This window comes from Berghia stephanieae, chromosome 4 (assembly GCF_034508935.2).
Source record: "Berghia stephanieae isolate SIO BIC M18660-M18661 chromosome 4, UCSD_Bste_1.3, whole genome shotgun sequence".
In the NCBI taxonomy this organism is placed as follows: Eukaryota; Metazoa; Mollusca; class Gastropoda; order Nudibranchia; family Aeolidiidae; genus Berghia; species Berghia stephanieae.
The window spans coordinates 47,979,449-48,007,116 of NC_088363.1; the positions used below are offsets into that span (position 1 = coordinate 47,979,449).

The 27,668-nt window shown below is 35.0% G+C and overlaps 2 protein-coding genes across 3 annotated transcripts; one reads left to right on the forward strand and one right to left on the reverse strand.

Annotated features, from left to right (window-relative positions):
• Nucleotides 1–5,014: 5,014 nt before the first annotated feature.
• LOC144970727 (uncharacterized) lies at nt 5,015–12,207 on the forward strand. Its single transcript, XM_078910683.1, has 5 exons — nt 5,015–5,206; nt 6,319–6,453; nt 6,976–7,047; nt 9,506–9,607; nt 10,369–12,207. The coding sequence occupies exons 2-5, from the start codon at nt 6,324–6,326 to the stop codon at nt 10,872–10,874; spliced, it is 810 nt and encodes a 269-aa protein (XP_078766809.1). The 5' UTR covers nt 5,015–5,206; nt 6,319–6,323; the 3' UTR covers nt 10,875–12,207.
• A 497-nt stretch (nt 12,208–12,704) lies between these two features.
• Nucleotides 12,705–27,540, reverse strand: LOC144970728 (uncharacterized). 2 transcript variants are annotated; one of them, XM_078910685.1, is made up of 5 exons: nt 27,401–27,540; nt 21,694–21,839; nt 18,532–18,627; nt 15,863–15,958; nt 12,705–14,846 (listed from the first exon to the last, which is right to left on the reverse strand). In XM_078910685.1, exons 2-5 carry the CDS (start codon nt 21,812–21,814, stop codon nt 14,824–14,826), a joined length of 336 nt encoding a protein of 111 aa, XP_078766811.1. In that variant the 5' UTR covers nt 21,815–21,839; nt 27,401–27,540; the 3' UTR covers nt 12,705–14,823. The 2 variants fall into 2 exon arrangements, with proteins under 2 accessions (XP_078766811.1, XP_078766810.1); XM_078910684.1 differs by lacking the exon at nt 27,401–27,540 and adding an exon at nt 27,269–27,359.
• Between the last annotated feature and the right edge of the window lie 128 nt (nt 27,541–27,668).

The following is a 27,668-nucleotide window of genomic DNA, read 5'->3' on the forward strand; positions in this document are numbered from 1 at the left end:
TCAGGTGATTGTATCTAGTCTACGTGTTGCATTGTTGTGTGTGTTGTGGTCACTGAATAGCCCAAGTGTCATAAATTCACTTTAATTATTGTTAATTAATAAAAAAACTTTTTCCTCTGTAAATGTCTTCGAATTATCACCATAATGTCTTCACATTCAAATATTTAGTGTTTAATAAATAATCAGACATTAGTCTGTCCGACTTGTTCACATCACATATGTAGTGTTTAGTAAATAATCAGTCATTAGTCTGTCTGACTTATTCATATTTAGTATAGTGTAAATAACTAAATAAGTAAAATCTAACACAGTATGTGATTGTGGGCTTTTACTAAAGTGACCAACTTTTGCAATGAGTGTGTTGTATTTGTTCGAGTCTTTTGAATTGGGACGAAAAAAGACTCTACAGGTAGCAAACGTATGCTTAACCTGTTGGGTTGTTTCTTGGTCTTGTGACGTCGCTGTAATCCATTCATCTCCGGCATCTGGGTCGATTCTTCTCGTTGATATTTGTGGTTGTCTTGTGTATAAGTTGGATCTCATTGTAGATGAAATTGTAAAAATTCAAGATTAACTGTGTGCGAGATCTTGAATTTAAATGAAGTTTGACTTATCCAGCAAGTCAAAAGAAAGTTGTGAACTCAGACATGTGTTGACAAAGAGTTCGTGTGTAGTAGTCGACAGAGGTCGTGTGTTGTAATTGTTGTGTTTGTTGATCGAGTTTTGATGAGGTGGCATGTGAGTACACACCAGGTAGATGAGTATGTAAGTCCCGTGGTGACGTAGTCCAAACCGGGTAGATGTGTAATCTGCGAGTTGGTGGTGATGTGAGTCCACACACCAGGTAATGATGTAACAATAACGTAGTCTAGTAGACTATGTAGTAGGGTCGAATAAGGTCAACAATATTTTCGTTATTTGAACGCAGGTTGTTGAATATCATACGATAATGAATCCAAGGAAATCGCTCATGTGGCGTTTTGCGATACTTTTTCCTGCATTGTCTTATATACATATATAGCCTTTATCTTTTACAATGATACTAAGACAGGCTTTATTATAATATTCAATGTTTATAAGTTGTAGATATGGGTGCTGCACACTTGTATATTGACATAAGTTTAAATTTGAATACGCTCACCACTGCATACGAAGGATGTAGTATTGTTCACAATTGGACATCATTTTTGTAAAAACAATCGTATCTTGAACGTTTATGTAATTATTGACATCGTACATCGTTGGGTATTGTTGTTCGTAGAAGTAAATACAAGTAATCCAATTGTTCAATAAAGAATGTAAATATAAAATGGTTCATGGAAGAAATCTGTGTTGATACAGATATTATTTTATAAATTCTGTCAAGTTTGTATAAGTTGGAAGGTACGATGTAATTGAGGTTGCTGTGTAGTTTGTAGTCTGTAGATTGTGTTGATTCTGGACGTATCAATGACGTAGTGGTTGTCGAGATTGTTACTCCATTTCAAGGTATCCGTGGATAGACCAAAGGGATTAGGACATTTCCCAGACCTCTGTTGTGGCTGTGTTTGAGTTGGCTCTGTCGTTGTCATCAGCGTTTCCGTTATGACTGATGGTTGCAAGTGTCCTCTTTCGTGATGTGTATATCATGTTTTAGTGCAAACACTACTTCTGCTTTGATTACTCGAATTATTCCCCTTAGAAAATCATAATTTAATGAAATATGATTGTTTATGTATTATTATTGTGTATCATAGCACTTCCTACCATTTCAATGATTGCTGAATGATTACACACTTAAGATTTGACAATTGAACATAACTTCTTCTTCAACTCAGTTACAAATTTTATGATATAAATGTTAAATTCAAACCACGCAGTAAATATTGATTACAATTACAACAGCAAATCGATAGGAGAAAAAGATGATAATCAAAATATTCGCAGAAACAATATACACTCTGCTCAATAAAAATTCAATGTCTCGCACCTTTGCCCTCGGCTTATAATAATATTCATATAACTCATTGCGATGTTATCTCGCGCCTCTTAATATAGCATTGATAAATGTGTGCGCTTTAACCAACGCGCATCGTATTTATAAAAATTATCCGCTTCTGTATCTTTCATAGTGTTAAACCATGCGCTTTAATCAAACGCAAAATAAAATATTCCCGAACGCCTCATTCCTGCGTCTCGTAATTTAAATCGTGTGCACTTTAATTACCGCGTCTTACATCACTGCGCTTATTTACCCAATATGCATTATACAGCATTTTACCATATGGGTTACTTATAATTCGCTGATTCTTAACAAGTTAACCACTTGTGTCACAAATATTATCAACTCACATGACATGATAATGCATTTTCAATATTTTGTTATTCTTCCGTAATAACATTTTAACTCCAATTAAAAGACATCAGTCTTTCATAATAATTGATACTCCGTCATTTTATTTGTATTATCTGCTTTTCATTCTCCGACTTTAAACCAAAAGTCGTTATTCCGTTATTATGAGAATATATCTCCTTTTAAAAATCACGATGAAACGCGTTTCAAAACAAAACTAAACAAAACAACGATTGACTCATATTCCGCATAAATCATTTCAACTTAATTTCAGTGATAAAATCAAATGTCTTATGTAATCTATTATAACGCCATGTCTCATTACACAATAAATAAGCTCTGTTGTCGATTACTTGGCTGCGTTAACCACACATTAATTACCAAGAAAACAAACAGATATAAAACTTTGCTCTTTGTCATGAACCCATGAATCTCAAAGAGTCAATATCAACCACCAATTCATCCCTAACGACGGGAGAAAAATATAATCAATGATGTTGTAATATAACAATAAATACCATAAGACATTTTTCAATTATAAAAACTTATAATTTACGTGTTGTTATTGCCATCATCTTCTAGAGTCATTTTGACAGAAAATAAAACGTAACAACATTAAATGAATGACCAACTGTCATGTAATTCCAACATAACATACAAAAATTGAAATAAAAATCGACACATCTTTGTTACTGATATTAACAAAACATTGCCATTAACGGTACAAATTAATATTCGAAGATCTATTCCGAAACGCTTGATTGTAAGTAAACGCATTTTCATTTATTTTGAAAAATAAAACGCACTAAAATATTCATTTAAATACTGCAATTTTTATTTTCATCTCTCCCTCTCTTCTTTTTAATTAAATAAAATACGTATAGCATCAATGCAATTATTATTATTATTATTATTATTATTATTATTATTATTATTATTATTATTATTATTATTATTATTATTATTATTATTATTATTTTGCCGTTCTATAATATATTGTTTTCACTTTTTGAATATAATATATTGCCCTATATATCTATATTTTTTTTAAAATTTCCTTTCTATCTGTGAATAATTATTATTATTATTTAGTATATTTATTTATTTTTTTAAATATCGTCTTTTGTCAGAATTTTAGGAATCATCTATAATTTCAATATTTTTTTTCATATTTCAATACAAAATAATTCCACTGCTTCACCTTCAAAATTGATATTCATTTTCTTTCCCAAATAAAACTATTTTCCTATCTGTTCACAATTTTCACTTCAAAATTCGAGTCTCACAAAAACTTTAATAGATGTTAACACCGCAACAATATACATTTCTTGTGTATCCATGGTTCGGAATAATAACATCTTTACATCATGGTATCACGGCTCCAAATAAAGATATATAAGAATCCTGAGTCACGACACCAAATAAGATACATAATGTGGCGTAGTTGCACACATATGTAATGGCTTATGATCGTATAGTGGTTTTTTAATAGATGGTAGTATTATCCTTTGCGTTGTTTTGTAGATGTTAATAATGACGAAAGAGTTCAAGGGCCGATGATGATAACTGAATGCACAACATCAAGACATTCAAATTAAAATCCAGATTCCAAGTTTAATTTCTTACAGCTTTATTTGTTGTGATAAATTCGAAATCCAAATCAAATAGCATGGTCATAATTCAATCAGTTTCATAAGTTCCAAATCCGTAAAATCAGTCCACATGTAAAGTTAATTTTGCCTAAGTAACCATTTTCAATATACGTGAAATATTTCTAAGTCCAAAAAAAGCAAGTAAATGATGGTGAGCACAAAAGGTTTAAAGTGTGCAGCTCATGGTCAAGTTGAATGCAGAATTCTAATAATAATCCCGTTTTCCTCGAAACATCCTCTTTTATCCCTATCAAAATTTTACCCACAGTTCCATTGTTTCCACGCCCCCTTGTAGTTTCGACAGTTCCCTGTCAGTCTATAATCCAACCCTAATAGTAAGACCCAATCATATTCAAACCTGAAACGTCAATTCCTACATATTGATGTTAAACCCCGCCTTTTATGATATAACATTATTTTGATAAATGCCCGTTTCACATGTTTCAACACGATAACCTATCCCTAAACCAATTTAAGAATGATTGATTAAATAGTACTCAACATGATAACCTATCCATTAACTTGGACACAAAACGGTCTCAAGTAACCTGGACATAAAACTGCGCACACGTGTCATGCGTCTCAAATAGCTTGGACATAAAACTGCCCACACGTGTCATGCACTGACCAAGCTTAACTGATATGCCTGCACTATGTACTCACTAAACCCATTTGCTGATATATATAATTGACAGTTTTGCACCAAATTTCTTAGATAACCTTTTGCATAGGCTTACTCTCTTACAATGATGATGATGATGATGATGATGATGAATTTGATGATAATGATGATGATGATTTAGAGTCATGTTTTAACGATTTTACTGTTTTTGTTATAGGCAGTAGAAGGATTTTGCACACATACGTTACGTGTTTGGTATTTTGTTCATTGTTGAAGCTGTTTGATTCTTTATTTGTACAATATTATATATAATATTATGTCTTTATAATCTCAGTCATATGGCATTGATCTTTTGACTATAAAAAAACCCTTTGTTGTCCGCTGTCATAAAATTCGTTTTCTGAGACATCCTATACATATCGATCTGTTATAACATTACCTTATTTATTCTGAAAAGTGTTGAACGCTCGTAGGTTTGGTGAGTCAGAGGGGAACCACAGTCAGCATAATCAAAATTCTAGCGTGTGTTATGGTAGGGAAATATGTAATCTGTTATTTATTCCTCTTTTGACTTTGTTGGAAGTTTGCAAAAATCAGAAGGTAAGATCGGGTAAAAAAAAAAAAAGAGTGGATTCTTGTTTCTTGTTTTGGTGTTATAATATGAAGGTTAATGACCTCGCAAACACTTTTTTGAACTAATAAGCGTAAGATTTTACTTTTTATCGTTTCTTATTGTTAATGTATTGCAAACGGGGAACGGACCATGGTTTTGGATATCATGATTTCAGTGGAGACAGCAAGTCGATCAGAAGTCTAGTCAACTCACAGATAGACAGATATCAGGCTATTCTTCTAGTTCTCTTCCTCTCTCTGGGATAGGTCAATAGGCTTCAACAGTTGTGACGTCACTTCCCTCCTAATGATGCATAGTAACTTAGTAATCGGTTCTAAACTATTGGAACAATGGCGGACCCCCTTAAATGAAATACTTGTCCGACAAGCATAAAAGTGTATTCAGAGGAGAAAGACGTTATAAATCTGATAATGTTTTGACTTTTATACATTCTGATCACATGACATGTGAAAAAGTTCTAGCCAGCATGAAGAATAAAAAGTACAGATTTTCTTTGTTTCGAGCCAAGCCGCTGGTTGCTGCGCGGACGTGACATCAGACTATTGAATCCTATTGTAACGGTGCTTAACTCACACATAGACACACAAACGACCCTGGGTAGAGTCATTGTGTGTAGCTGAAATTTTCTTTCCCAAAGTTTAGCATCACATCCAACGGACAGTGCGGTTATATGGTCATATGGTATGACACTCGCTTTCAGATCGGAAGGTCCTGGGTTCGAACCTCGCTCGGCGCATAGTTGAGTCCTTGGAGAAGGCTCTTTACTCACATTCTCTCATTCATACTCACGTGTAAAATGAGTACCTGGCCGTTAACAGCGTTGTCTCTGTCCGAAAAACAAATGTAATATCGCCTAACAGGCGTCATGTCCCATCCTAGATATTAAATGTTGCTTTTGGCCAGAGATCCCATGTAAAGTGCTTTGAGCACGTTTAGTGGATATTGCGCTATATAAAATCTTTAAAAAAAAACCCACTGTTGTTGTCTTGTAAACAGTAGTCACTGGCTTGATGGGCATACTGGTAGTAAAGATCTGCTACAATGGTAAAGTGAATTGATTTCGATTCTCATTCACCAGGCAAGATGTCACCTCGATGGTTCCTAGCACTGAGTTATCTCCTCCTGATATTGGGAGCCGCACATGCCAACGCTCAGATGATCTTCATTAAAACAGCTTTCTGCATCGTGTGGTCTGCTACCTTTGTTAGTGCTAGTAAGATCTATTCCTGTATTTTTTAAACTTTGCCATAATATTTTTTCTTTGATCAGTGTTTTTTTTTTTCTTCAATGATGATATTGCTGCTTGTGATGAATGTCTTGGTTGTAATAAGTAAGAAGGTGGTAGTGATAATGATGATGGTGGTGGTGGTGGTGATGATGATGATGATGATGATGATGATGATGTATGTATGATGATGATGATGATGATGATGATGATGATGGATAATGATGATGATAGATTATATAAGATAATGATAAGATTAATGATGATATGATAGATGATATGATGATGATGATGATGATGATGATGATAATGATGATGATGAAGTTGATGGTTATGATAATGATGATGATGATGATAATGATGATGATGATGATGATGATGATGATGATTATGATGATGAAGTTGATGATGATGATGATGATGATGATGATGATGATGATGATGATGATGATGATAATGGCGATGATGAGGATTCTGATACTTTGATGATAATGTCTTCTTTCCCCACAGACTGTGCTCCTTGTGAAAGATTTTTGTGTAGGATTCTAGCATCAAGAATCATAAAATACTGTCGAACATACCGTGAGTACGAGGGGTTTTTCTATATCTTTTGTCATCATGCTGTCTTTACTTGAAAATATAAAAAGAAAACAAAAGGAGACATAGTCACCCTCTGTCTATATTTCACTTTCTGCCGAGATACAATAAATAGATGACACTGGCTAGACCAGCAGTTTTAGTACTTTTTTACAAACTGTCACGAACCAAATTTATTTGAAAAGGTTTGTATGAAACTATGCCTGGCAAAAAAAAAAAAAAAAGTAGTCCTTCAGAGTCATTGGTCCCATGGAGCCGGAGTTTATTCCGGTTTCTATAGAGTGAAACGGACAATAGCAAATTGCTTGCTATCCTTTTCATAGGACGTTAGTCTATCGCAAAGTACTTTCCGTCAAATCTAACAGACTCAGCTACCCATTCACTGCTGGGTGGACAGGAGGTTCAGAAAAAAATCTCGACTGTACCCGGGATCGATCTCGGTCCCTTTGCGTGTGAAACGAGTGCTCTATCAACTGAGCAATCAGCAAGCAAACAAAGCAGAGAGAAAAATACAAGAAAAAAAATATGTTGTAATGAGGAGGTCAAAGATTCGTAGCACAGTTGATGCAGTCTAATATTTTGGAATAATATTTTCTCAGTGAGGGAACATCAAAGCTTAAGAAATATTTCGACCAATGGTATTCGAAGCTGAACACCACTAAATTCGATAACCACTAATAGTCCATTTGAATAACAGACAAGCCACGGAAACCCTTAACATTTTAGTTGACGGAAATATCCTGGCAGCGGACGGAAATCCATAATACCTTGGTGTCACCCTCGGCAGACAGTAAAACTACAAAAACATATGAAAAACATTGCCGTTCCGGCAAACAATATTGTAAAAAGAAACTGTTTGCTTAGAAAATTAGCGGGCACCACACGGGGAGAAACAAACAAAGTCTTGAGAACGTCAGCATTCGCACTCTACTATAGCGTCGGAGAATACTGTGCCCCGATCTGGACAAGAAGCCCCCATACGAAAATTTCGACATCACACTCCGAGAGTCCATGCGCATAATAACTGGATGCCTTAACGCAACACCAACCCTTTGGCTCCCAACTATAAGCGGAATAGCACCACCAAAAACTCAGGCGAGAAGAAGCAATCCAAAAATTAGTCCACAAACTGAAAGATCTCATCCTTTGAAAACCATCACAAATGAAGTTCCCAGAACATTACGACTCAAATCAAGAAAGCTCTTTTACCATTCGAAACTGGAAAACTTTGATATTTGGGAAGCCTGGAGGGAATATTGGACAAATACCATGCCCAAGGGAGATGGGGGTAATCAAGGACAGAACTTATGCCAGGCTTTGGGAATGGCAATCGAAAAGAATGGGTCGCATCAAACTACTGACTACTGACAGGCCACAGCAGAACTGCTGAAACATTCATCGATTGGGTCTGAGGGAGTCAGCCGACTGTGCCCACTGTCAGGGGATACCAAAGACAGCAGACCACATAATCCTGCACTGTCCTGTGACGAGTTCTTCGGGAGGTTTCGAGGCTGTCCTCAACTGCGGTGATGAATTTACAGACTGGTTGGAGACTTTCTGCGTGGAGATGTAGCCATACGCTACTACTTCTTCGCCCTAACTCAGTTTGCGGCGTTGCACTGCGGCTGACTCTTGCCTTGGGTCTTCCTCAGGAAATAGATCCTAAAGACAATTTCTTCTTATGAGATGAATAAAAGGTAATTCTATTTATTAACTGTTATTTCTTTTATTTTACATTCTCTACAACAACCCCCTATCCTATACAAACTTTGGATCTTCATTCACCAACATTTGTACCTCCTTGCTATCATTAGGTGTTGAATTTGGGGTATCAATTACTTTATTTATTTAGTTATGGTTGAGGGGAATTGCCTGGAATCACGTAGTGTGCTCGACAGTTCCTTTGGAGCGAATTCTTTATTATCCTCACCCCATTTGGTTATGTCATTTTACAATGTTGTTTCATCGAACCGTTGGTATTTTGATGGATTCTTCAGGGAGTTATTTTGTATAGTAGTGTCCGGGAGGAATGCTGTTGTGATCAGTTGGCGCTAATATTGTTTCCGGATGTAGGTTTGTTGCGCATGTATGTGTGCGTGTAAGTGTGTGTATGTGCACGCACACGCACACACACACAACACCACGCACACATACATGCGCAACAAACCTATATCCATCAAATATCAACGGAGGGATGAAACAACGTTATAGGAGGAACTAACCAAATGAGGTGAGGGAAATAAATAAGATACTTATTTAGTTATATATTTTTTCATTTATTAATCATTTATATCTAAACTGGGCGCAATTATGGGCGTGGTTTAACATTGTTGTAATGGACATGGCTTTTTCGTGGTTGGAGAGTATTTCTATTATAACAATAAGCCCAAAACAAATGGGGTTATATAATATCTATTCATAAAATTTTCTTTATCTCTCATAGCCTGTACAAATTACGGATCTCCATCAGCCAACAAATGTACGTCTCTGCCATTTGGGTGTTTGCCGTGGCGTATAAAGACACTGGGTCTGTGTCAGCCTTTCAGTAAGTAGCTCTATGTGTTAATTTACCAAGGAAGTAAGACGTGTTACAGGTCATCTTTGCATAATTTATTTATAAAAATCATATGAACGGGGTTGATGTTTTCTTTGGTCTTTATGCCAGCAATTTGGGGTAAACTTTTCTCATCATGTTTGATCTAATAGAATATAAGAGTTACAATTACACACAGATTTGTGTAGTGGTTTCAACTATTATTCATTGTTCTTCCAGCAATGATAGTTAAGCATATAGCTTTCGTATTCGTACTACTGGTTCCTGTTGGGACCTTTGGCTGCAATGATACTCTTCCATCACCCACAGCAGGGGCCATGCTAGACCTTTCTCTCTCACATCTATGTCCATCGCGGATCGTCTCCGTGTTCCCTTTGGTGTTCCAACCTTTCTCCCACCCCGAGGTTTCTAATTTAGAACCTGCTAGGTTACATTTGATAGCTCATTCCTGAAGGTATGTTCAACCAAATGCCATTTCCCATTTAACAGTAAATTATAGCTTAACCCCGTGTATCTTTTGATTATCTGCTAATAACACTAGGCAGAAAGTCGTGTTGTGTAAATTGAGATCTCCAGTCCCTCAACCACATTTGCCCATTTTTTTTGCAGTTGGATGAACAAAGCTGAAACCGAACTGTTCATTGGTACTTTTTTGAAGTTGATAAATTCATTTTTTCAACATACTTATGTAAATACCTTTTTATGTCAAGCAAATAACAGACTTCTGGTCACTTATTTCTCTCTCTTTTCAGAAATTTGTTGCCACACCAAAAGTGATGCCGACTTCAGTGCACAAAAGCACAATGGCCTTCCTTTTTTCAACAAGCAACGAAACGCAAAGAAATCAAGAGGGGAAAACGTTCTCAGAGGTCAAAACTCTGCTTTAATTGAAAAGTTCTCCATTCCCACAAACACTACAAAGACCAGATCAGTTGAGAATGCTTCAATTGAAACATCCGAAGAAGAACTATTCTACCTCACTTCCTTATGGAACCAAACTGATCCGAGTCAAATGAATTTTGGCCCCTTTCAACTTCGACAAACCCCAGAAGAGTACATGAGAGATTGGCTACAGGGTGATGATGATGACGACCCTGTCTCGGTGGAAAGAACAATCAAAAGACATTATGACAAATTGATTAGTGAGGTTAGTGACATTAATGACGATGAGATGAAGCAAGGAAAGGAGCCCTATGGAATTCCCAGTTTTGAGGAGTTTCGTTCAATGGCGCTAGGAGAAACCCCTATACAACGGTAGAGGAAGCGAAACTTTTGAAACTTACAACTTTAAAGAATTCTATCATTAATAATGTCTTCACAATGGAAAGCAGAGGTATTGACGTCACACCCTTTTCTCTTCCGATTCAAAACTCATGGGAGGTGTGTAACTAACAATGAATTGGCTGCATAATATTTAATCACAATGTGGCATAACTATTTTAGTAGCAGGATGCATAGGCAGGTTGTATGATTATAGGATGTAAAGGTGTGAGGATGGATGATCAATATTGACATCCAGCATTTATTTAGTCTGAAAAAGAAAATGTCATCAGGATGAAACCAGAAAATCAATTGCAAAATGTATGTATCCAGTCCTCCGGGGGACTTGTTTCACACTTTCAATTAGATTGGAACCAGTATTTTGACATCAACAAATATTAATGAATTAACGATCAAAAGGCCTATCACCCGAAGCCACACGGAGCATCACTCACAATTTTAACAATGACGATCGAAAAAAAATGCAGAGTGTCGTCAGGTGTTGCGATGCAGTTCCTTCATGAGCGTGATAAAATACTGTGATATATATCTACTCACTTACTGTGGGACTGACCTAATTGTCTGTTTGGTATGCACTGAAGGTTGCAATGGAATTAAGAAATTTTTGCCAGGCCTTTTCGTTGACTGGAAATAAATAGAGAGGGGACCGTGCGGGCTAAAGAGCATGAAATATACCAAGTACCCGACGTCCTCTGCCGTTTTTTTTTTTTCGAGCTTGGTATGGGTAGGTCTCTTCTCCTTATTCTTAGTATTTTGTCGTTGCCCGACGTCTTTATCCGGAAGACGGCAGAGGACGGCGGTGCCGGGTCGTCGGAGTCAGTCTCCAGTGTGGGTTAGCCCTTACCAAGAATATTTCATGCTCTTTAGCCCGCTCGGTCCCCTTGTCTATTTATTTCCAGTCAACGAAAAGGCCTGGCAAAAATTTCTTAATTTCTGTGCCGAGTCATCGGAGTCAGTCTCTGATGTTGATTAGCCCTAACGCTCTAATCACCAATGAGACCATAACAATTTAATTTGAGTTATCGTAAATAGGAACACTTATCCCAAAATATTAATGTTCGTCGAATTAATAAAAATAAAACTTATTAACATCTAAGAAGCATATGAAGACTGAATTATTTTACAGCGAATTTTATGATTGATGTTTTTTTTTTGTTTTTTTTAATGTTGGGCCTGTGTGTGTGTGTGTTTGTGTGTGTATGTGTGGGTAGTTGTGCGTTTGAGTTAATTGTAAAGCACTGCAGAGCACTTTTAAATGGATGCTTAGGCGCTATAGAAATATATTATTATTATTATTATTATTATTATTATTATTATTATTATTATTATTATTATTATTATTATTATTACTATTATCATATTCCCAATAAGTGAGAGTCAACAATAACATGATTTGTTGCTGTCAAAAATGAATATTTTCTTAATAAATATAAACACGCTTCTTTGTTATGTGCTTGGCTAAGAAGCTCAAAACATTGCCGTCCTGAAGTATAACGGATGAACACACAAAACTCTGTGTAAGCATGAACTTTTATAGTCTGGATAATACAGTTAAGTGAAGGATTGGATATTTCTTATTGAATGTAAACACACTGCTTTGTTTATGAAAGTTGTAAACATACCCATGTGTCAAGTTAAACAAATTGACCAGTTCGATATTTTAAAAACTGTGAACACTTTTCACTTTATGGTTCACTTTGAACACATTTGGCAATATGACCAATGACCTTGAGCACATGGAAAGGTAATGTAGCTCATCACTATTACTTTTTTACAAATTGAAAATGGAAGATCCATCAGAGGAATATAAAATTATAAATAACTATTTATTCAAAATTTTCATTTATTTTTTCCATCAATCATCAGATAAATGTTATTTAAACAACGAGATTTGCGTCCACACACAAACACTATATTATGTAGTTGTCTTTTATATAGATAATTATCACGATTACATTCAATTTAATGGCCATAAATTACATGAAACAATACAACACTATTTTGTTATATTTGGCTCCTTAGAGTAAAAAAAACAGCTGCATATTCATAATATCATATGGTACACCGGATAGTCAAATATTGATAAAGTATAAAATAACATTACATAATGATAAATCTTTGAGACATGTTACCCCATGTTGATATGAAAAGGTATGTGCAAGATGAAGCAGAAAGAAAACTACAAGAAAAACTTCCCCAGTCGAGGTAAGCTGATATTTTTGGGATGATTTTTCTTGTATTTCCTGTCTGCTTTGTCTGGTACCATTTCACACACACACACACACACACACACACACACACACACACACACACACACACACACAGCTTTTCAAACTTTTAAACTACACCAGTCATTGCTTCCTGTTTTTTTTGGGTTTTTTTTTTGGTCTTAAGGGTTTTACGGCGCTTGCAACACATTTAGGTCAAATCAGTGCCAGTAAAAATGAAGAAAACTGGATAGTAAAAACATTCTTAATGTACAATTAAAAGGACTGAAGGATAAAGTAATATATAGGGGAAATTGTTCAAATAGGGAACAGATGTAGATTCCAAGGCCACACTATCAGTGGGCTTAGTTTCCGGTCACCTAAAAGTCTCACCCAGACACCAGCACAAGATCCCACTAAGAGAAACACGCTCAAATGTTTACAAATCATATGTTAAAAATAAAAAAAATAACAAAGAGATGATTTACAAGGAAAAATATCATCTCCCAAAACTATCACTATACATTTGACTGTTTTCCTCACACCCAAGGACTGGCAAGGGTCAGGACAAAACCAAGTAATTTCATTCCAAGACAAAGACAGAAAGCAATTTGAAAACAGATCCAGGGGAAAAGAAGACACGGGAGGTCAGGAACCTTACCCAGTCCTTGCTTCCTAACCTGTCATCTTGATATTTAAATCTTTTTCCGTCAATATATCCTCAATAATATTATATATTTACTGCTATATATTTTATGTTTGGTGGAACAAGGGGTTTAATAGTTAAACTATCCAAAACTGTTGCATGTTAGTGTCAGTCAATTCAAGAAAACTATTTTCATCCTTATAAATATAATAATTATAAGTTTAATCCATGTATAATTTTTCTTGCCCATACATTCCAATTTAACATCCAAGCGTGGCCTTCTTTAACTTACATTAGAACTTGTATTTTGACGTCATCTTTAGATAATTGAACTATCTAGTGAGTTGTCGTTAGTTGTGCACCAGGAAACAATGGATCCCATTGGTTGAACTATTGAATACAACTCACGTTTTAAACAAATCTTTTGGTGGTTTGGCCTTGTATTCTGATGTACTATTTTGGTCAATGTCAGGCTAAGAGTTAAGGAAGGCTACGATCCAAGTCAGTCCGACAGAATATCAAGTTGAAGCAATAGGCCACAAATATCCATAGGGATGATTAAAATAAAGTTATTTTCTTAAATTTCACGTCTCTTAAACTTAATCTGAGTTGGATTCATGATATTATACTATATCAAACATTAGCTACTAAATAGATTTATGCAACTTGATTGCTAATAGGTAATTTGTTATTTGCAATAAGTGTAATGTTCGTGTAATGACGACAAAAGTAGTAAGAGGCAAATAGATTTCATTGCATTGTTGCAATATTTAGGCTTCAACCCGTAATATTAAACAGTAGTTTATGATTTCCAAATTACGCATCCAAAAATCGTTTATGACAAATCAGGGAGCAGGCACTGGTGTAGAGAAAGATCTGAAAAAGTGTGTGTGAAACAGTGCCAGACAAAACACTTTGATCAAAACCTCGTCTACTGACTATCACTTTTTTTCGTCCAGTCTATACAGGTCACCGCTCTCAAATATCCAATCCAACAGCCATAAGAATTCTAATCTGATATAACGAATAACTAGATATTAAATAGTCTAAAGTTGCAATGGGGCCGTCATCCTTCACGGAGCACAACACAATTTGTCTGGAAAAGGCAAAAGAGAAAAGGTAAAACAGAAAAGCGAATTTGGACATGAATTTTTATCTCACTCTAAAAAAATATTAAATTATCAATAACAATTTCGTCACCAATTTATAAAACAAAGACAATTTTCAAATCTATATTATTTCTGTTAATATTCATATACCCACTTGTTCAAAGCCCTGCCATAATATTATATTACCTAATTATACTTACCTAATTATCATTATATATATTTTCTGTTCATTCATTCGTTTGGGTATCTTTTAAAATTTACTTCAAGGAAAACGGAGGAACAAAGAAATAAATGCCATATTTGATTATTCAAAAACACTTAATCAAATTTGAAAATAATATGATTAACCGAAATAACAGACAAAAACAAAAGAACAAACGAACGAAAAGCATATCTAAACTTATGCAAACTTAAACATCAAGCTTTGCGAACTTAGAATGATATTTTTTGTCTTTTCCAGATATAGCCAGTCAAATATGCAATACAACTATATACATCAACAAACCCTGTCTCAACAAACTCTGTTTACATTTTCCGGGTACTATATATCAATCAGTTAAACACTTTTAGATTTCTCTCGTGCATTTGACAAAGTAGATCATGAAGAGCTTTTAATCAAACTTGTAATGTACTGAGTCTTTCGGCATCTATTAGAATGGATCACGTGATTTCTTTAAACCATAGCGTCAGAAATAAATCCGAGTTGGAAGAAAAAAATGAAATACAGATAAATGCATGCTTACACCAGGGAACAATCCTGGACTCATTGATATTCCTAAGCCAGATAAATGATAATGACGATTCCCAGATATGCTATTGGAGTAAAGAGCACAAGCGCCAATGCCTCTGAATTAGTAACTATTGTAATTATCGACAACAAGAACGACATAAAAAAAACAACACAACATAAATTATCAAAAGATTTATATATATATATATATATATATATATATATATATATATATATATATATATATAATATAAAACAGACAGCTAAACTTACTGAGTGGACATATCCCTTTGACTAGAATCTTGTTGATATTACATGACAGCAATCCAGTGCATGTGGTACCCGTGTTCTGCCCGTATCCTTCACAGGCTGATGATGACAACAGAGAAGTCGAGAAATATTTAAAAAATAGAGAATCTATTTCAATCCTACATCACATCAACAACATGCAAAGATCTTGTCTGACGTCTTTTATCATTGATCAGATTGTTTAAGAACGGCAAGGTAAGAGACTTCAAGATAGAGGAATAGAACATGGGATTCACAGGGAATCAGCTGTAAGGTCGACGTCCACTTGAATGCATGACAACAAGCTAAACTTTTGGGCCATCCAAATTCTTCTTCATAATAATAATAGTAATAATAATAATAATAATAATAATAATAATAATAATAATAATAATAATAATAATAATAATGATAATAATAATAATAATAATAATAATAATAATAATAATAATAATGATGATGATGATGATAATAATAATGATACTACAACTACAACTACTACTACTACTACTACTACTACTACTACTACTACTACTACTACTACTACTACTGCTACTACTACTACTACTACTACTACTACTACTATACTACTACTACTACTACTACTACTACTACTACTACTACTACTACTACTACTACTACTACTACTACTACTAATAATAATAATAATAATAATAATAATAATAATAATAATAATAATAATAACCATAGTATGGATTTATAGTGCGCCAAACCTCCCTTCATCTGGAGGGCTCTGGGAGTAGATATTCCAAAGATTCAACCCTAACACAGTACACGAACAACTCTAATTATAAACTAAATTAAAATAAAAACAATCACAGAATACCCAAGAGTCTCACGTACCAAACTTAAAACTTTTCACAATTCATTTACACAAGCGTGTAAAAAAATGACATTGTTCGATACTGCAGTGCGATTATATGTATTACAAAATCAACACATGATTTGTGCACAAGAACTGAAAGACTACTCTTTCCATAAGGTAGATATGAATGGGAGCATTCTATATTCATAAGGTATTCGTCCAACCTAATCATTGATCAAATGCTTTTTTGCTGTACAATGATCGGACATGTCTCAATGTAAACACACTGCTTTGTTGATGAAAGTTGTAAACATACCCAATTAGTCATGCTGAGCAAAATGACCAATTGTAACGTTGGATACTTCTCAAACTGTGAACACGTTTCACTATGTGGGTCATTTTAAGCACATTTTGCAATGTGACCAAAGTCCTCGAGCACATGGAAATGTAATATAATTGATCATCCCCATTGAGCCCTGAACGCTAAGTCAGTGCTTTGGTAAAAAATGCAACTTCATTTCTTTTGTGAACCACCTGATAGAAATAAGAGAATAAGAATACGTTTGTTTGGCCTTAATTTTGTGCTCTGAAAAGGTGAGTACTAACACCATTGCCGTTCTCTAAAATACTAAAATATTTGGCCAGCAAACTTGTCCTCCAAATACCTAGGTATCGGCATCAAATGATGACATGTGGAAGGGCGTCATTTATTAAATATTCTGCTTTGCCCAATACGTTTTAAAATGTTTCATTTATTCCCCTACCAACTATCATTGAACAAATATTTTTAGATTTCACACAAATCAAGCGGCCATTGAAAGATCAGTCTATAGATAGTATGCGCTTGGCTAAGAAGCTCACAACATTGCCATCCGGAAGTATAGCGGACCAATGCACAAAACTATGTGGAGCCTAAAACGTTTATAGTCTGGTTAATACCTTTTAGTGAGAATTACTCATATAAACGCGGATGGCAAAAAAAAAAAAAAAAATAAAATAAAAAACACCAAAAAACCAAATACAAAGACCAGAGTACTAGTGACGTCAACTTCGTTCTATCTATACTTGAAAAACTGATTTTCTGGGCTTAAATTTTCAAAATGTGTTTTTTTTTAAAAGTAAGGCAGAACAGTAGTCAGTGCCTGGTAAATAAAATACATCAATCGTAATAACAAACTGGAAGTCATTGTTAAGAGATTGAGAGTGCTCCTCTTCGGAAGAGAATACGTGGGTTACGAATTATAGAGGCAAAAAGTGTACTGTTGATATGGACACTAGCTTACAAAATTGTTTTAAAAATACAAATATTCGAAAGAACACATGTTTGTGTGTATGATCTAACCCCCCCCCCCCCAAAAAAAAAATAAAATCGAAAGACCTGACTCCAATAGGGAGTTTCCAGTGAGAATTTCGCTGCGGTTGAAGCAGGCTTGCTTCGAGGAGAAAGCTGGGGTAAGATAGAAATTATAATGGAGATGAGAATTTCTTTTGATGGCATGGTACAAAAACTACGACCTTCCATGAGTCATCGTTAAACGCCGTCATCTAGGCGTAGATGAAGAAATATAGATAATCTATCAAACAAACATCTGATGTCAACAGGAATCACCCATGTTGTCCTAAGTAAGCAAATTATGGATTAATCTTGTCCAAGGAAACAAAAACAAAAACTCGAATGTGTCTGAAGCCGGGCTCGAACCGGAGACCCTTCCGGGTCGTGTTCCTTTACTTGACGGCCACCTAGCATAGTATAATCTTCGAAATACGTGATGGGCTCGTGAATATTTTCGATTTACTCGACACAAGGACCTCAATGGTTGGTACTCACGAAATTCAGAACAAAATTCAGTTCTTCCTCTAAGTGGTTTGAGGTTAAACTTTAACGCCAACATTTTACAGAAGAAAGTCTCCTTGTCCAGGCAACCTGAAAATAAAAGATTGCATCTTTAGCGCTTATCACTGAATCACTGTCATATTTTAAAGATAAGCAAAGGAGAAAAAATTACAAAAATTATTATGGACATATTATGATATTTAAACCATACATCGAGAATTAAAAGATAGTTATGTATGAAAAAAATATATTCCATGAATTTTGGAAGTAATTAAGATTATAACATATTTGCTTTCATTTCTAAATTAGGGACTAATTGAAATAATCTTTATCATATTCACCACCACCACCACCACCACCACCACCACCACCACCACCACCACCACCACAGCCTCCACCACCACCGCCTCCACCACCTCAACATCACCACCACCACAATCATCATCATTATCGTCATCATCATCATCATCATCATCATCATCATCATCATCATCATCATCATCACCATCATCATCATCATCATCAATTCTTTATCATCATCATCATCATTATCATCCACAAACTTCGATCTTTCCCTATCCCTTGATGTGTCGATTATGTATTCATGAGTGGAGAGTAATTATTTTACCAGACACATCTATGTCTATTTACGCTTAGCGTATTTGCATAATTCATCGACTTATACGAGGTACAATGAATCAGTGTGTTGTGTTTCACACACTCTCACTGCCTCTTAATTGTAACCCATCACCTCAAAACGTTATTATGTGGAGATGGTTTAGATAATAAACATTGAATTTAACTCCCTTCTCACCGACCATTTTCAGGGTTTTCCACGAATCGTCGGAAACATCCAATGATATAAATACTGATTATTTAAACTCTAATTCGAAATAATTTTTTCCAGCAAAACCAGGTCTACAAAACAGCATTAAATTCTCATAGCTAAAATAAAAAAAAACCCAACAAATATTCAGATTTTGTGATATACTAAAGTAATCGGAATTGAGAAAATTGTTCGTAAATCATAACGAGTGTGCCAATTTTCCCATAGTTGGTAAGGAGACCAAGGTGAAAGAATGAAACATTATGGGTTATTGTTATACTGTGTCTTACAGGGATGAGAACTAAACGTTTCTGCATTTCTGTTCATTCAAACTTTAAAATCCCTTCTTTGGCATTTATGTCGTCCAAGATAATACCTTTTAAAGACGTTGGGTCACATTAACTTGTCTTATATAAATATACATGATATGACATGAAATAGATCTGTAATGTACTCCAGATAAGAAATAATATTTTCTTATGTCCGTATGTCAACTTGTGCGGTTTTGTGGTATTGTGGTATGACACTCGCTTTCGGATGGGAAGGTCCTGGGTTCGAGCCTGGCTCGGCGCATAGTTGAGTCCCTGGAAAAGGTTCTTTACTCACGTACTCTCACCGTATTCATGTGTAAAATGAGTTACCTGGCGTTGACTCTGTCGAAAAAAATGTAACATCGTCTAACAGGGTTATGCCTCGTCCTACGTGTAAGTGTTGTTGTTGGTCAGGTACCCCCCCCCCCCGTAAAGCGCATTGAGCACGTTTAGTGGATATTGCGTTATATAAAGGCTCAACTTTATAACTTTATTCGAGAGGGAAAATAAAAACATTAATTAAATTTCGTCCCGAATCAGAAAACATACGCCTTTTTTCATGACCTAGGGTAGTTCACCAGTTTTTTTTTTTTTTATTTTTTTTTTTAGAATTATAGATATAAATAAATAGAATTAAACTTTCTGTACGTCCAATGCTTTATTCTCTCTGTCCTTTAAAATATTTTTGTTTTTGGGAGTTTCCCGAGTTTTCTCTAACCCGCGGTAAAACACCAAATTAAGAAAGTCTTCACAAGAACGGGCACAGATGGTGGTTAGGCACACAATGAACACGCAAATATAACCATACCTAAAAATAGACTCGGATATGAATGAGTTTCCGGTTATAAAAGCAGTGACGGGCATGATTAGAATGTGTGTACATAATAGGAGGCTAATAATAATAGGCCACTTGATTTGTGGGAAATTTACACATTTGGAACATTTCTTGGAAGTCTTGGCTGTCGTATTTTGAAAAGGTCGGGGTTATCTTGATAGATCGAATCTTTTTTACTGAAAGTATCCGATGTTTTGCCTTTTTATTTAGTCATAGATATGGTGTAATGTATTAGTAAGGGCTTTATTTCACAGGTCTTCTGCGAGCCAACACAGTAGTCCCAGTTACCCCCCCCCCCACGTCTTTAGAGGTTGTGAAGTTCAAAGTCTTTTTGTTTAGAATTAATTCTAAGAAAGTATTGCAAAAAAAAAAAAAAAATAGAAAAGAAAACTACAACCCCCCCCCCCAAAAAAAAAAAAAACCCCAAAAAAAAACCCCCAAAAAAAAACAAAAAAACAAAAAACAAAAAGAAACAAAACAAAACAAAACAAACAAACAAAAAAGCAACAACAAAAAAACAAAAACAAAACAAAACAATCAAACGTTACTCAAAGTCATTTTGTCATTTGCAAATTTGCATATCACGTATAGCTATTTGTAGAGCTGAAAACGAATGACAAAGTCACAGTTAGCACGGATTGAAAGGCGAGATAGAGGAGGAGTGGATAGTGCGTTTTGAGGCATAACCAGAATACACGGATTTGGCACGAACTGAAGAAGAGAGGGCTGGGGTGAACCTTTGCCTAAAGCGTCCAAACTGTTAAAGGGGAAAAAACCATTTCATTCAGCGAAGGGGTATTAGCTGGTAGAGACTAAAATGTTCTGTAGAAAACATTAAAAAGTTCGGCTATGTGGTCTAGTGGAATGACACTCGCTTTCGGACCGGAAGGTCTTGGATTCGAGCCTCGCTCGGCGCATAGTTGAGTCCTAGGAAAAGGCTCTTTACTGACATTCTCTCACCGTACTCAGATTTAAAATGAGTACCTGGCCGAAAAAATTGTAATATCGCCTAAATGGCGTCATGTCCCGTCCTACATGTTAAATGTTGCTGTTGGCCAGGGACCCCTTGTAAAGCGCTAGGAGCATGTTTAGTGGATATAGCGCTATATAAAAGCGCAATTAAATTAAATTAAATTTATAAAAAAGGATTGAACGATGTACACGGAATAAAGCAGCATACCCACCTTGGAATCTAAATATGCTGACACAATAAGAACAAAAGCTCTGGGGTAGAATTTCGGCCTGAGTACTGTAGATGTTGATGAGTGCGAGGATCAGACAGACACGGATTATAGACGTCTTCATCTTGGTGGTGGACCTTGAAGAATTTCTGTAAAAGGATGTGGGGGTGGGGGGAGGGGGGGGGGGGGGTTAAGAAGATCAGCCAAAAATTCTTCAAACTTGGGATCCCCTTTTAGTATCGGCTGAGGTTTGTCTTGTTGGCTACCCGCCGCTTATCAATAGCCTTCAACAGTCATGAAACATGGAAACTTAGTAACAGGCTCTAAACTATCGGAACAATGGCGGACGCCCTTTTGAAATATTTCTCCGGCGAGCATAAAAGTGTATCCAGAGGAGAAAACCATTATATGATCTTGTTTTGACTTTTACACTTTCTGATCACATGACATTTGAAAAGTTATAGCCAGCATGAATCCAATTTGATTGGAGTTCGATTCCTTGTCGGGGCAATCCAACCTAATTTAAAGATACATTTGTAATTTTTTTTAAAGTCTAGCTGTACGTGATGGATTATTCCATTGTGCCTTGCGACCAATTCTTGAACAAGACGTGTTCGTTGTGACTGGTACTGTGACATTGGAAATGTGGTTTTAGAAGAAGGGTAATTTTTGAGAGGATGGTGGTCCACAGTAAGACGCTTTTGTGTCACATATCTAACAATGCACAACGTTTTTAATTGCTAAATTTTGCGGACTGAAGATAACAAATTGAAACAAAGGGAATCACTCACTCATTCTTCTTCTTCTTCTTCTTCTTCTTCTTCTTCTTCTTCTTCTTCTTCTTCTTCTTCTTCTTCTTCTTCTTCTTCTTCTTCTTCTTCTTCTTCTTCATCACCATCATCATCACCACCACCACCACTCCATGGGCCAATGACGGCCCTGAAGGACTACATTTTACTATAGTTAAGTTTATATGTTTTATTGAATGCAGTGGAAACAATTTCTGAAAATGTCACACCTTCTCTTTTTCCGGTTCCAAAGTCATTGGAATGTGTATATAACCAGCCCTTTAAAGGACTAATAATGAATAGGTTACATATTGAATCATAAGATGCCATAACTATTTTAGTAGCAGGGTGTATAAGCAGATTATTAGGATTACGAGACGTAAAAAAGCGAGGATGGACGATCTTCCTGACGACCAGCATTTAAACTAGAAAATAAAATGCCATCAGTTTGATACCAAAAGATAATTATACAAGCTATGTATCGTCCTCCGGAAGAGTGGTTTTACACTTTCAATGAGATTGTAACCAGTTGTTTGACCCCACACTTTGTTCCCTATTACCATTTTGGTTTGGTAATCTCTTTGTGACATAATTTTGTTCTCCCCGACAAATTATAGGTTATACCGCCCCTAAAAGTGTTTATGTCGGATTGACACAGAAGGTCAAAATCAAATTTATAGGAACCCTTCCCCCTAGATTTAATTTATAGATAGGTGGGAATATAAGTGGAACTAATGTGCACTTATTTGAAGGTCTGATAACCCAATTCCTTATGGGCTCATTGTTGTGATGGAAATCTCAAAAAATGACGAAAAATATTGTCCATTACAACAATGTTACGGACAAGCCACTACTACGAAAAAATCGTCAAAATACGAATTTTTGGCGTCAACAGCAGAAATAAATAAACATTCTTGATTCCATATAATGTCTTAAAAAGGACACGTTTGTGCCAGAAAACAACTATTCAGGGTTTTGAAGGCATATGTATACTGGTAAGAGTAAACTATTAATTTGTAAAGTTAATTCTAGTGACTCCTATTCCTTCCCTCTGTAAACCACGAATTTTTAACATTTCAAATAGGCAGGTCTGGTGTTAAACTAGGGCCATAAGTGGGCCCAGATAGCAGACCTGCATATTGTAAATGTCAAGTGCAACGGATATCGTTCCTGAAAGGGACTATATACTTTAATAATAATAATAATAATAATAATAATAATAATAATAATAATAATAATAATAATAATAATAATAATAATATAATAATAATAATAATAATAATAATAATAATAATACTTTATTGCATCCCAAAAAGGAAATTTTTTGTACAGACGTGTTATAATTTACACAATAAGATAAAAATACAATGGAAATAGGATGTATATATATTTTTTTTTAAAAAGGAGCAGCTCTATAACCAGAGCTGCACTTTATAATATGAATAATTTCAACACTGTATAATAGTTAAAACTGTCACTATAAATTGAAAATTGAAAAGATTGCAAAACAAATAAATTAATAAATTGATATTTATATTTTTTAAAGTAAAAATGAGAAATTATTATATAAAATGATTATTGCTTGTTGTTATAAAGCCTAATACTGGACGGCAGAAAGATTTTCGGTGTCTCTCTGTTTTCGTTGAAATAGAGAAAGGGCGACCACTTCTTTCTGACATAATAATTGATGGTCTTAGTGGATGATACTGGTCATTTAATATTTTAGTTATTTTATTTATACAAAATTTCTCGTATAAAAGATCTACATCGTCAACATCATTTATATAGCGTTTAATGGATTTTTTAATATTTGAATTTATTTTGTTCCTTTCCACTGCTAAGCAATTGCCTCCCCAAGCTGTTATACAAAATGACAAAACACTTTCAATTACTGCTCTATAAAATAATGTGCAGAGGGTTTTATCTATTCTAAACTGAGAGAGTTTTGATAAAAAATATGTACTTCTGCACATCTTATGCTTAATTATTTTCAAGTGTTCATCCCACTTGAGCCTGTCATCAATCGTTACACCAAGGTATTTGTAGTGAGGAACTCGCTGGACGAATTGGTCCTTTAATTTTAACGGTTCTATCGGTTCCTTCACTCTCCTAAAGTCAATCACTAGCTCCTTTGTCTTGCTTATGTTAAGCTCTAGGTGGTGGGCATCACACCAAGACACAAATCTATCAATTTCTTGCCTATAAGCCACTTCGTTGCCATTTGTTATGAGGCCTTGAAGAGCGGTGTCATCTGCAAACTTTATTAAAGGTACACTCAGGTTTTGACTTCTACAGTCATTCGTGTATATTGTGAATAATACAGGGGACAATACACAACCTTGAGGAGCACCAGTATTTGTAGTTATACAGGAAGATTTGTTTTGTCCTAATTGAACATATTGTGCTCTCTCCGTAAGAAATTCGAGCACCCAAGCAATTATATACTTGTTTAAATTCAGACTAGTCAATTTTTGAACAACCAACTGAGGTTGCATTGTATTGAACGCTGAAGAAAAATCCGCAAAAGCAATCTGCAATAGCTCCTAGCGTGATCTAGATGCCTGTAGATGTTGTTTGTAAACAGCAAAATGGCATCCTCTACGCCACGTCCTGGTTTGTAAGCAAATTGATGACTATCACTCAATGATATAAACTGATTCTTAATTTTAACAAGAACAAGTTTTTCTAAAGATTTCATGACTATTGAAGTCATTGCAACAGGTCTGAGATCGTTCATAGTTTCAAGTTTTTCTTTTTTTGGAACAGGAATAAGTTTTGAAGTTTTCCAAATTTCAGGGATCGAAACGCATTGGAGGGACCAGTTAAAAATATGTGTATAAATGGGGGAAAGCTGATGGGCACATTCTTTTAATAATTTTCCTTTCAATCCATCCGGCCCAGCAGCCTTCCTCTCGTTTAGTTTCGAAAATACGAATCTCGTTTCTTCTTCACTGACCTCAATAGTCATTTCATCTTCCAAAGCCCTGTCTAATTTATGTTTTTCATTTTCAATATCAAATTTGTTTGCTGTGTCGAAACGTGAATAAAATTTATTTAGAGTTTCAATTTCGATGTCTTCTGATATAATCGTGGGCTTTGGATTATAGTTAACAGCAGTTTTAAGCCCCCGCCACGTGTCCCGTATATCCCCAGAAGAAAAGCATTTTTCAATTTTATTTTTGTACTTGTCTCTACAACTAGATATTACTCTCTTTATCTCTTTTTGTTTTGTTTTCAGATCTTTTTTGTTTCCACTAGTAAAGAGAGTTTTCTTTTGGTTCAATAAAAGTTTTAGATCTTTTGTTATCCAAGGCTTGTTGTTAGGATAATATTTTATTTCTTTTTTACAAGACACTAGCTGTTCACAGAATTTTAAATACTCACTCACACAGTCATTCAGCTCATCCACACTATCACATGATTCGACAAAAACATTCCAGTCAGTGCATTCAAAACAACCACGCAAATCTTCACACACACTTCCGTTCCAGATCTGTACACTTTTCTTTACTGGTTTTACACGTTTTTAATTGAAATATCACATTTTTAAAAATGGTCCTTTTGGTTTTACAATCACATATTGACATCGTGTTCATCTCTTAAAGGCGGCTAGTCATATAGATAATATGCGGATGTCTAAGAAGTTCACAACATTGACATCCGGAAGTGGACAGACCAACACACAAAACTAGGTGTAACCTTAAACGTTTATAGTCTGGTTAATATAGTTTAGGGAGAATTACTCATAAACGCGGATGGCAAAAAACAATAGCAAAGACCCGAGTGACGTCAACTTCGTTCTATCTATATAAAGCAAATGTCTAAAGATGTTTTTTTTAAAAAGGGTTTAATCAGTTTACGACAGACTTTCGCCTTTAATAAAGTGGGGAAGTTTTATTGTTATATCCATTTAGAACTGGTGACAATCAAATTATACTATTGATATAACGAAGGTGACGCCACTCGGGTCTTTGTTATTGTTTTTTGCCATCCGCGTTTATGAGTAATTCTCACTAAACTGTATCAAAGAGTGTGTAGGGTAACGTAGTTACCAAGAGCTCTCACTTCTCTTAACCGCTATAGCATTATAGGAATAATATTACGAGGCGTCCCTATTATCCTTTGTAGAAAAAACAAAAAGACTAAAACAAACGTGATATATATCTTTGGGCGCAGCGAAGCTCAGCGGTACGGTCTTTGCTTCGTACCCGAAAAGTACCGAGTTCGATCACTCGCCGCTGCGCTGTGCAAGTCACCTCGCCCTAGCTCAATTTGCGACGCTGCATTGCGGCTGACGCCTGGGTTATTCCAGTCTTCCCTTGGAATAAACCCTAGAGAAAAAAATGTCCCTATGGGATGAATAAAGGAATTTTATTATATATATATATATATATATATATATATATATATATATATATATATATATATATATATATATATAATATATATATATAATATATATATATATATACATTTTAGGCCTAACAAATCCTTGTAAGGGAACAGTAAATATTGCTTGTAACTCATTGGTCTAATGCAGAATATTGTTTTGTTATTATTAGATTTAAATGAAAGTAAATATCACAACTTCTATTGTCTCTGAAGTGTTTTGTAAATCTAGCTATCTATATTTCACGACACCAATGTCACTATTACGAAAAAAAATGATATATTAAGCAAATTCAAACTTGGCCGAATAACTGGTAAAGCACACACAAAAATTTAGTTTATTTTATATAGGAGCTAGATAACAGTGCTCTTCTGATAGAATAACGCTGTATAAAAACCACCTTAAAGATCTCATCTAAATTACAAGCAAGCAAGTTGTTCTATTAAAAGCAATTTAAGAGGGCAAATATTTTTGAAAACAATGTTTCTTTGTGAAAATAGAATATAGACGTGTCTATATAAAAATGACGTACCTTATTGGGTTTGATTTTTTTCTGAGATGTTTTATCCTTGAAAGCAGATAGAGCAAGTGTTCAATGGATGTATTTGTTGGTCAATGCAACAAGGTCGTGCAATCCGATTTACCTAACATTCTGTCATATCCTCATACCAAATCAACATGTTTTGCATACAATCTCGGTTATATCCACTTACATTGACAAAACGGACTTTTATACATTTCGGTCTGAGAGCAGTTTAAATAAATCTATTGATTAAAATGATATTAGTCTTTTATATATG

Bases quoted from the DNA above. Each gene is read 5' to 3' on its own strand.
- LOC144970727 (XM_078910683.1), top strand. From the start codon at position 6,324: ATGTCACCTCGATGGTTCCTAGCACTGAGTTATCTCCTCCTGATATTG. The intron at 6,454-6,975 runs GTAAGATCTATT...CTTTCCCCACAG, and splicing joins TGCTACCTTTGTTAGTGCTA to ACTGTGCTCCTTGTGAAAGA. The intron at 7,048-9,505 runs GTGAGTACGAGG...TATCTCTCATAG, and splicing joins AAAATACTGTCGAACATACC to CCTGTACAAATTACGGATCT.
- LOC144970728 (XM_078910684.1), bottom strand. The intron at 18,628-21,693 runs GTGGGTATGCTG...TTTTATTTTCAG, and splicing joins CAGCATATTTAGATTCCAAG to GTTGCCTGGACAAGGAGACT. The intron at 15,959-18,531 runs GTGAGTACCAAC...TGTCATCATCAG, and splicing joins TGAATTTTGTTCTGAATTTC to CCTGTGAAGGATACGGGCAG.